The 10,370-nt window shown below is 59.1% G+C and overlaps 1 protein-coding gene across 1 annotated transcript; it reads right to left on the reverse strand.

Annotated features, from left to right (window-relative positions):
* Positions 1-5,491: 5,491 nt before the first annotated feature.
* Positions 5,492-9,702, reverse strand: PRDM8 (PR/SET domain 8). Its single transcript, XM_065634503.1, has 4 exons — positions 9,569-9,702; positions 7,806-8,026; positions 7,298-7,529; positions 5,492-7,051 (listed from the first exon to the last, which is right to left on the reverse strand). The coding sequence occupies exons 2-4, from the start codon at positions 8,022-8,024 to the stop codon at positions 5,646-5,648; spliced, it is 1,857 nt and encodes a 618-aa protein (XP_065490575.1). The 5' UTR covers positions 8,025-8,026; positions 9,569-9,702; the 3' UTR covers positions 5,492-5,645.
* Between the last annotated feature and the right edge of the window lie 668 nt (positions 9,703-10,370).

Consider the following 10,370-nt stretch of genomic DNA (forward strand, 5'->3'; position numbering starts at 1 on the left):
ACATGTTACAAGAAGCACATGCATTAAATGGACTTGATTTAAAATGATAACCCAGGTGCTGTGGGGGACCCAGGTGGGTTATTAAGACAAAATACAGAGTAAATAGTGCAGACAGAAGGTGGACATTACACTGAGTACACTAGGCAGGTCCCAGGCACAGGCTGGTCCCAAGTGTGCCACAGCCTCCACATGCCACCTTGGGCAACTCTCCCATTCTTGCCCATTCTTACTAGCAACACAGGAAACAGTGCATCCCTCAAGCACATGCAGTCATCCCTGACACTGATGGAGACCCCCTTATAAGAGGACAAAACCCCCTGACCTTCTCCCAGACAATATAGAGGGATTTCTGCCAGGCATCTGTTACCAAAGGGCAAACTGCACCAGTAGCACCAGATATATTTGCACACCAGTGCACATCCATACACACACAGCATCTTGATTCCTCCTTTTACATAGCAAGTCCTCTCGGTACCCTGCAAGCTGTCTGTGCCCAAGGCTGCAGTACTGTGCCCAGGGGAAGTGAAGCTCTGCTGGGGCCGTTGCTGCAGGTACAGGCTGTACCAGGGCGAGGACGTGGAGACACGCAGTGCCATGCTCCTGGATGGCAGTGCCCACACCAGTGGAGACAGCCTAGCCTCAACCTGCTTGCAGTGTCCAGCCACCCTCCTCATGCATTTTGCTTTTTGCGTGTATTTGTTTTAAACCCACCATCAATATCTTATGCACCTGGTAAGATATTTTCCTCTTCCAAATAAGACCTTAACAGCAGGGTCTGGTTTTGGCTCCAAAGTAGAGAACAAATACTGTATAGCTCGTACTATTTTGAAAACTACTATTTTAGTCTTTTCTTAGATATCCACAACTGAAAAACTCCTTTTTAAGAGCTGGGTGTTACAATGAAATCTTAATAGCTGATTTTTCAATTTTAACAGCTTGTCCAATTACAGGTTAACTAGCAATACGCTCCTTAAAAAGAGGACCCCAGCCTACTCATGAGCAACCACAGCAAATGGTGTCAGCAGCCAGGAAGCACACACTTGTCCCTCCATCATGCCAGCATGCTGCTTTGCATCTTCATGCTTAGCAGAAAACCCAGCAGAGAGATTTTTGGGCAACCTCTGTAGGCTGAGGTGCAGCATGCAGGCACTGCATGGAGCATTCACAGTGAGACAGAATGAAGGGAGGCAGAGGGATGCTCCAGGTGAGCTGGGAGGGGGCCAAGCCCCATGAAAGCCTTGCTCGGACACTTCTGTCCAGACCTTAAAAAAAATTCTAATCCACAGCTGAACCTGCTGCTGCGTGGAGCCAGACACAAAACTCTCACTGGCTTCAGTGGGGGCAGGACTGGGCCCCAAGGCAGGCAGTTGCTCTTCAGTTCAGCCCAGAGATTTGTGAGCTATGGGTCTGCTGCCTGTGGCCCTCTGACTGCTGCTTTGTGTATTAAAAGCAGACAAAAAACTACAAACCGCAGTTTTGTCCATGTATATCACTGACAGAATAAATGCAATTCGGATCTGGTTTCAAATAGTAACTAGTGGGGCTGCAAGCCTGCCTGTTGCACCCTGATAACAGCATTAATATCAGCATTTGTTGGAATTATTATTATTTGCAATGTGGCTGAGCAGCCTTACCTCAAGCACAGGAGTGGGCAATGGGCTCCCCTGGCAGTGCTGGGGCAAGATGGAGCTGAAGGATGCCCTTCCTCACTCTCAAGGTGCCCTGCTCCTTTGCAGCACACTGAAGATGCACCTCGTGGGGTGGGTTTCAGAGACAGATGCAGCTGTGCCCAAAACATGGGCACTCAGAGTCAGCTCTCTCCTAAGGAAACGCCCAAACTCTGCTTCTGTGCTGCCTTTTCTGGGCTGCAATGCTAGGAAAGGATCCCACACAGACGAAAGTTGGTGGGTCCCATAGCCGGGCCAGTGTCTGCCTTGCCACAGGCACCAACATCTGCTCATGCTTGCCATGGCACAGAGATGCAGCACAGTGTTAGCCCACAGGCAGAGACAAACATTAAAAAAAACCCCACAACGAACAAACAAACAACAAAAAAAAACCCACCGCCACACACCACAACAAAAAAAGAAAGATTTGATTCCTTCTTTTTTCACATGTGACAACACTGTTAAGTCACAAAACAGTAGGATTTGGGCAACGGCCCTAACTCTGACCCTGAGGAAAGCCAGCGCAGCTCTGGGGAGTGAATGACCTGCTGTGGCCAAGTCCTAAGCCCCAACAGCCAGAGGGAAACTTTCATCACACTCCTTAATATGATACCCAAGCATACTGCCTGCCCTTGTTACTTGGCATGCTGCTTGTGCAGATAGCATCAGTAAGGTTTCAAGTTTTATTTATCCCTTCTGATCCTGATACCAGATTTTATAAAAATAAAGACTAACATCTTTGATTACATTTTCTGCCCACAAGTCCTTTACATTTTTCGGCGATTATGTAGATGAACAGTGTGCCTTTTGTGTGCAAGTAATGCCGCAGGGTGCCTGCTGCACCTTGTGTGTTCTGTAACCCTATTTTTAAGGGGTTGACTATGCGAGCAGGTGCCCCATATCTCAAACAGACCCCACGAGCAAAGCCCTGGGGCTTAGCACTGTGTTTGCAGACAGGGTCAAAATGAAAAGATGGGAGAGCAGGGTGCTGCAAGAGCAAGAAAGGGCCCCCAGCCCACTGCTGAAGCACACACAGACACTTGGCTGTGAGAGGCCATAAAGTATTTGAACAATATTTGAGAAACACTGTATGTGCTGAGGTGCCTGAGAGCCCACAGCTGTAAGCCAGCTGCTGCAACACTCACCCATGGGCAAGGTTGAGGGGCCAGAGCAGGTGAAGCAGCAGCCCTCCAGCAGCACCTGGACCCAAAAAAACCCCAGAGTTACTGTACAAAACTGCGGTGAGCATCACTCGTACCTCCTTTATCAGCCTCCCCGGGCACCAGCGAGGCACTGAGCTCCAAAAGAAGCCCCAGGACTGCTCGGAGGCCGGAGCTGCCTCCAAGGGTCTGTTGGAGCCCAGACTACCTCGCACCCTCGAAGGCTCCTGGAGACAGCCGAGCATCCTCCGCTCTCCCCACCGCCGCTGCCGCCCAGCTCGGTCCGGCGGCGGCCCCGCTAGATGGCGGTGCCCGCCCGCCCTGCACCGCCCCCGGCAGCCCCGCGGGGACCGGAACCGCCCCCCACCTACCGGGAAAATATCTATTACTCCGGCACAGCAACGCTGGGAACCCCCAGCAGCCCCTTCTAGAGCAGGAAGCTCCAGGGCTGTTACTGCCTTTAAGGAACGCTCTTGGGGAGTACATAGGGGCTCGGCTCCGCAGTTAATTGCAGGCAGGTGGAGCTACGCGTGATCTGATTGCAGTGAGTGGCAGGCAGACGGTACCGGGTTTACCGTTTTAGCACGTCATGAGGGTTGGGGTTTATTCGTATGGTTTCTGGGGTTCGGGACATTTTGGCTTTCAAGGGCAAGCACACTGATGGAGCTAAGAGCATCAGAGGAGAGCTGGGGGGAGCGACTCCAGCACAGTCTACAAGTGTGTGGGGAAGAGTAATCAGAATGGAAAATATACTGTATAGAGGGAAACCTCCAGACTTTGAAGCCAGTTTCATATTAGAGACCTACCTATGATTTTCTGACGTACAGGAGAGCCAGTGCTTGTTATTAGCCTGAGCTCTTCTCAGAAAGATACAAGAAGGCTCAGAGTATACAGTGTTTTCAAGTGTGAACCATCTGAAGCCCTAGTCAGCTTCCCCTGGAGCTGTAAAATCTTTGCAAAAGGTCCAGGTACTTCATGGCAAACTCCAAAAGACATGACAGCAGACAGTGGTGGTACCCTGAGCCGCATTTGCACAAAGTCTCAGGACTCTGGAGCTCTGACTTGGGCTTCTACCTTGCACATCTCTGCTTTGGGTTATTTTACCTGCTGGCAACTCACCAAGCCACAGACAGACTTGTGCTGGCAGCACCTGATGCCCGCCAGAGTTACACCTGCCTGCATGTGGAAATGGGTTTTAAAAATGTCACTAAACTTCTCCTTCAGTTTGTTCTCTCCCTTGCATTCCAAAGTACATGGGTCTGACATAACATGCACCCAGTGCAGGTGGTGCCCATGGGACCAGGCTGTCCCCGTGTGCTTGGGGAGGATCCCCCTTTCCTAAGACCTCCTAGGTTGTGGTTCTATCACCCCAGTAATGCACCAGGGCAAAGGGGACCTACCCATGGACCCACCAAGCACTCCCTAACCCCAGGACACCCCTGGATGGGAGGGAGCCCTCTGGGCCCCATCACCCCAGGCCCTGTGCATCTCCCAGGGGCCCTGCCAACAGTCGGGGCCCAGGCTCCCCCCACCCTGTGAGCCGGAGACCATGCACAGCCCTGCAAAGAGTGTGGGCCAACAAAGGTTCCTGGTAATGGTGAGGTAGGCGGGCATGTGGAGCAAAGATAGGGGTGTGCCAGGGAGCAAGGGCAGACCTGAGAAGGGCAGGTAAGGAAAAGGAAAAGGAAGAAATAGAGGAAAGGGAAAAGTGAGGAAGAGACAGAAAAATGGAGAAGGAGAGAAAGACAGAAGAGGAAGGAGGGAAGGAGGAAAGGAGGGAAGGAAGGAAGGAAGAAAGGGAGGGAGGGAGGGAGGGAAAGAAATTTAAAAACAAAACAAATAAAAACCAAACCAAAACAAACCCACAAAACAAAACCAACAACAACAAACAACAACACTGAAAGGAAGACAAAATAAAGGGAAGGGCAAGATGAAAGAAAGAGAGAGAAATAAAGGGTGAATAAAACACAGTACAAAACTAAGGCAGGAAGGCAGGCAGGCAGGCAGGAAGGAAGGAAGGAGGATGCGGCCCGGAGGGTGGCACTGCCCCTGCCCTGCAGCCGCGGGGCCACCCGGCTCCCCACTGCTCCCCCTGCTCCCAGGTATGATTAACGTCCAGGTGCTCTGAAGAAAATAAAGTCATTTATTGTCAAAGCATCCAACATACCCAGATAAACTATAAAGTTTAATAAATCTTTTGGAGACGGGAGAAAAAAAAAATTAAAAAAACCCAAAAACAAAAACAAAGGAAAGGTAACACAGAACTATTGAGACATCATTTCACGGGCACCAAGTGACACTCTGTATTAAAATGGAGGCGGGTGGCGGGCGGCGGGGACCAGGCAGGCGGGAGGTGCCTGGTGCATGCAGGACCCCGGCCCGCCAACCCGCCACGTTCCTCCTCGCCTTTAGCTTTATATCTAAAATAAAAATTTACCCCCACATATAATTATTATTACATCTAAACCATAAGTGCTTAATAATTTAAGTAGAAACGTATGACAAATGCATCAATATGTTGCAATATATGACATTTTTAAAAATGTATTTTTTGTAAGTCATTTCCTTTTTTTCCTTATTCTTTGTGGTTTTTTTTTTTTTTCCCCCGGTGCTTTTTTTTTTTTTTTCTTCCTTCTTCTTTTTCGTCTTTTTCTCTTCCTCTTCCATCCTGCTGTCGTCTCCGCCGCTCCCCCTCCCCTCCCCGGAAAGTGAAAATGCGTGCATCGAAAGGAAAGGAAAGAAAGCGACGGGCGGCCGCTGCCCTCCGCGGGGGATCGGGCAGGGGGTCCCCGGGGTGGAGTGAGAGGGGGAGTCCCCGCTAGTTGTGCGAGGTCATGTGGCGAGAGAGGTGGTGGCGCTCGCGGAATGACTCGTTGCAGATAGGGCACTTGAGCTTCTCCTCGCGGCGCCGCTTGACGAGGGGCTCCAGCGCGTACTCCTTCTTGTGGTGGGAGCGCATGTGGTAGACCAGGTCCGAGGTCATACGGAAAGAGGCATTGCACTTGGCGCACCAGTTCTGGGCCGGCAGGCACAGCGAGGTGAACGACGGCGGCAGCAGCGTCAGCGCCGACGGCAGCTGCAGCTGCAGCGGCCCCGCCGCCGCCGCCGCTACCGCCGCCGCCGCCGAGCTCTTGGGCCAGAAGGCGGTGGCGTAGAGGAAAGGGCTCTGCTTGGGCAGCCCCCCAGCGCCGCCGCCGCCACCCCCGCCGCTCGTTGCCTCCCCGCCGCCCGGCAGCTTGACGGCCAGCGCCTCGGCAGCGTAGAGACGGGCGGGGGCGGTAGCGCCGTCAGGGCAGGGCTCGCCCAGCCCGCCCAGCTTCTGGCCCAGCACCAGCGGCGGGACGTGGGGAAAGGAGCGGGCGGGCTGGGAGAAGGCGCTCTTCCGCTCCTCCGCCCCGCCACCCGGACCGCCGGGGCCGCCGCCACTCCCCAGCTGCGGCACGGTGGTGAAGGCGCTGCCCCGCGCCGGGCTGCCCCCCTCCAAGCGGGTGGCCAGCGGGCCCCCGGGGCCGCCCCGCGGGCACAGCCCCGGCTCCCCGCCGCCCGCCCCCGGGGCGGTAGGGGAGGAGCGCTCCTGGCCCTCCTCGGGGCCGCCGTCGGGCTCGGGACCGCGGGCCGCCTTTTTCACTTCCACGAAGGCGCTGCGCTTGGCCTCCCCCGTCTCCGGGCTGGGCGGCGTGAAGAGGCGGCTGCCCTCCTCCAAGCCGCAGTAGGAGCCGGCCGCCCGGTACTGCTGCTGCGGGGCGCACACCGGCTCCTCCTTGGGCGCCGAGGGCAGCCCCGGCCGCTCCGCCGGGAAGCGGCCCCGCACCCCCGCCCCGGGGCCCCGCTCCTCCTCTTCGGGGTACCGGCGCTTCGCTTTCCCGGCGGAAGCCTCGGGGCCGCCGTCGCGGGGCGCCGGTCGCCCCGGGGACCCGCCGTGGCCGCCGCGGGAGTTTTCCAGCTCCCGCGCCAGGTTGTGGAAGTCCGTGGATGGCTTGGTGCTGGCGGCGGCGCTGCCGCCGTCGGCGACGGGGAAAGGGTGGTGGAGCGGCCCGCCAGGCTTGCAGTATTTGCCGGTCTCTTGCTCTTTGCCAGCGCCGTCCTTGCTGCCGGGAGCCTCGGCGGCGGGGCCGGTGTCAGTGCCGTGCAGCCTCTTGGGGCAGCGGAACCGGAGATGGGCGGCAAAGGGCAGCTCGAACTGGAAGCGCTGGCTGCACTCGGGGCAGGCGAAGGGCGGCGAGCCTGCGGCCGGACACATGCGGGACAGGACACACAAACACGGGAGCACCGGTCAGCCAGGGCCGGCAACGAGGCTCCCTCGGGAGATTAAGGAAAGGTGTGGGGGGAGGTGTCCCGACGCCAGCCGCCTCTCCCCATCATGCCGGGCGGGGCTCTCCGCGCAGCTTCCCTTCTCCACCCCACCACGGCGGCCCCTGGTCACCTGGGGCCGTGGGAAAGGGACGCGGGGCGGCCACGCGGGGCACCCACCGTTGCTACGGGCGGAGGCCCGGGCCGGGCTGAGCAACAGCAGCTCCGTGAGCTCCTTGCCGTACCACACCAGCAGCTCCTCGTCCTTGGCGATGCGGCGCAGGGAGCGATAGAAGAGTTGCCCGCTCTTGATGTAGGCCTCCAGGTTCTGCTCCTCCCTCTCCCGCGCCGACTGCACCAGCCGCAGCCACATCAGCCCCTCCGATGAGCCGTTGGCCGCCGACGTGTCCACCTGCAAACTCCACTTTAATAAACCCGCATGGACGGACGGGATGGGGCTGCGCAGCGCCGAGCAGTCGGCAGGAGCGGTGGGAGAAAGCATCCCGGCGGTGGAGGGTCTCGCCCGGCTCAGCAGGGCCGTAGCAAGTAGCGGGCGGCCCGACAGGGAGGCGCTCCGCGGCGGGAATATGCTCGGGCACCGGCCGTCGGGGCGACCGGGGGCGGCGGGCCAGGCGGGCTCCCCGGCTGCGGGGCGAGAGGCTTTACCCGGCACACGAGCGGCTCTTACCCGGAATATGTAGGGGACGGTGCGCTTGTCAGTGGACTTGAGGGCGATGAAGGCAATGCTGTCATACAGGGACGTGTGGCTCAGGACGCAGGGGCCGAAAATGGCATTTTCCGGAATGTCGCAGGTGGTGTAAACGCTGGTGAAAATGTCAGTCAAGCACTGCTGGACCGTCTTGGCGTCCCCATCCCATATTCCCCTCTGGACGCCGGCGTCCTCCATGTCTGCGGGAGGAGAGAGGGACAGAGCGGACACGTTACATCGTGGCAGGGCTTCACCGCAGCTCTGCGTGGAGATGAGGCCGCTACCCGCCGGGGAACAAAAACCAAACCAAACCAAAAAAAATTAACAAAAAATGGTAATAATAAAAGAGGCAGGCATTCACCGTTCTGGAAAAAATAAAGGCGAGGAGCTCCGTGAGCGGGAGGCGAGGTGCGGGGAAGCTGTCGCGATGATTTATTTATTAGCAAGCCCGGCTGCGACCGCGACGATAGCCAGCTCCGGGCAGCAACCATGCAGGCTTAGGGGCGGAAAACCCAGCAGCAGGATCCGGTCGCGGGCAGGAGGTGAACAAAAAGGGGCAGCCGTCTGCGGGCCTCCGCCCGAGACGAGGGGCTCCCTGGCCGGTCCTCCGGGCACCGGGGCCCCTGCAAGAGAGGAGCCGGGCCGGTCTCCGGGCTGTGACAGAGAAGCAGAGCGAATGGATTTCAAGTGGCTTGTCATTGTCGCTGATTGCATGTCAGCTCACCTCCCGCTCCGCTCTACAAGAGGGAACGTATGTCTGCTCATTACCATAATCCAGCACTTTCCCTCCGAGACTTTAATTAAAAGCAGCAAGCAGAGGTAATTATTTTTACCTCGACACGCTTATTTATGGAGAGGGTGAGCCTCCGCTCCAGTGTTCTACGAGGGACGGATGCAGGCGGAGGTGAGGCGGGCAGGGTGCCGGCAGTGGGACGGCGGCCGCCGGGCTGCCCGGGCATCCCGCCGCGCACGGCGTTGCCGAGATTGGGGAAGGAGCTGCACGCAGGGCTGAGGGTGCCCTTTCCCTTTCCGACCCGACTAGTTTACGGCTGCCTTCCCGCCACCCCATCTGGCATCGAAATCATTCATTTTGGCTTGGCTCAGGAATAAATCTCTGTTTCTCTCGGTGCGCCTATTTACACCCGAAGACGCCCGCACCGGGCACGGCCCCGCTGAGCCGCGCTTTCCCTCACTTTCGGGAGACAACTGCGTTCCCGGCGCCCGCGGGACCTTCGGCTCCCGAAGCGGCGGCGCGGGCGGCGGCGGGTCCCGGTCCACCCCCGGGGACGGGGACCACGGGGAGGGCGCTTTCGCTGCCTGCTCGCCGCCCTCGTCGTTACGGTGCTGCCCTGCGCATCCCATCCCCGAAGGGATTATTTCGCCAAACGAAACAAACGGCAGCGAGCGGCCCCCACCAAACTTTCCATCCGCTCTCGCTGGGCCCCGCACGGCTCCCCATGGCCCCGCATCCCTCGGTTTCCCTAGATCCCCCCCGGCCCCGCGGCGCTGCTTTCCCTCGGCCGCCCTTTGTCCGGGCCGGGCGGAGCCGGAGCCGCTCCCGGAGCCGCTGGGCATCGCAACCGGTCAGGGCCGCCGCGCCCCGGCCCCCGGCACGGCCATCTCCCGGCATTGTTGCCTCCTCCGGGGCTACCCCGCCGCCTCGGCGCGGCTCCCCTTGGCCGGGCGCTGGGCCCGGCGACGGAGGCGCTGGGGGATGAAGGGGCCCCTCCGCGGGTACTCACCAGGGAGAGTGGGAATATAATCCTCGCCCCGACAAGTGGCACAAAGACGGGCTCCTGCCTCCGCTGCCCCCGGCGCTATTGTATCAGTGCCGCTCCATGGCCGGGCAGGCGGCGGACGGGGGGCCGGGGCGCGGGTGGCGGAGGGGGAGCGGGCGGGCGAGGCGGGGAGGAGGCCGGGGAGGCGAGCGGTGCAGATGGACCCGATGCAGTGAGTGACTGGCACACAGACACACACTTTTTGTTTGCTGCACATAATCTGCCCAATGACGCGTGACAGCCCACGTCCCCTCCCTTTAACCCCTTCGGGGGCTGCCTGCTCGCTGCCTGCTGCCCGCCCGCCTCTCACCTGACTCCGTCGCCACGGGGCACCTGCAGGACAGGGCGAGAGGCCAGGGTGGCATGGGACTCATCGTCCCACTGCCCCCGTTCGTGGCAGCGTGCGGATTTCGGGTTCGCCGCTCCTGCCCTGCCTGGCAGGGGCTGTGGGGCAGCGAGCCGGGGCGGGGGGCGGCCCATGGCCGCCTCCGACCGGCGCCGGGATCCCGGCGGCCGCCTTCCCCCTCTGCTCTCTCACCTGCCAGCCAGGGGGGAGCTCTCAGGCACACGAATAAAATCCCTCCTCGCCGGGATAAAGGCAGGCAGGGGTGCCTGTGCGGAGAGGGATTAAACGCCCGCCTTGCTCCGTAGAGCCGGCCGTTCTGAGCGGCCGAGATGGGGAAAGCGCCCGGCGGAGGCCCGACGTGCGACCGGTCACCGGGAGCGGGCGGTCCTGGGTCTCCCCGCCGCCTCCGCCGGAGCTTTC

The sequence above is a fragment of the Caloenas nicobarica genome, chromosome 4, assembly GCF_036013445.1.
Source record: "Caloenas nicobarica isolate bCalNic1 chromosome 4, bCalNic1.hap1, whole genome shotgun sequence".
Classification (NCBI taxonomy): Eukaryota; Metazoa; Chordata; class Aves; order Columbiformes; family Columbidae; genus Caloenas; species Caloenas nicobarica.

Excerpts from the sequence above, each read along its gene's own strand:
- PRDM8 (XM_065634503.1), bottom strand. The coding sequence starts at position 8,024 with ATGGAGGACGCCGGCGTCCAGAGGGGAATATGGGATGGGGACGCCAAG. Across the intron at positions 7,530-7,805 it reads CCGTCCCCTACATATTCCGG|GTGGACACGTCGGCGGCCAA; the intron begins GTAAGAGCCGCT and ends TGGAGTTTGCAG. Across the intron at positions 7,052-7,297 it reads GGCCTCCGCCCGTAGCAACG|GCTCGCCGCCCTTCGCCTGC; the intron begins GTGGGTGCCCCG and ends GTCCGGCCGCAG.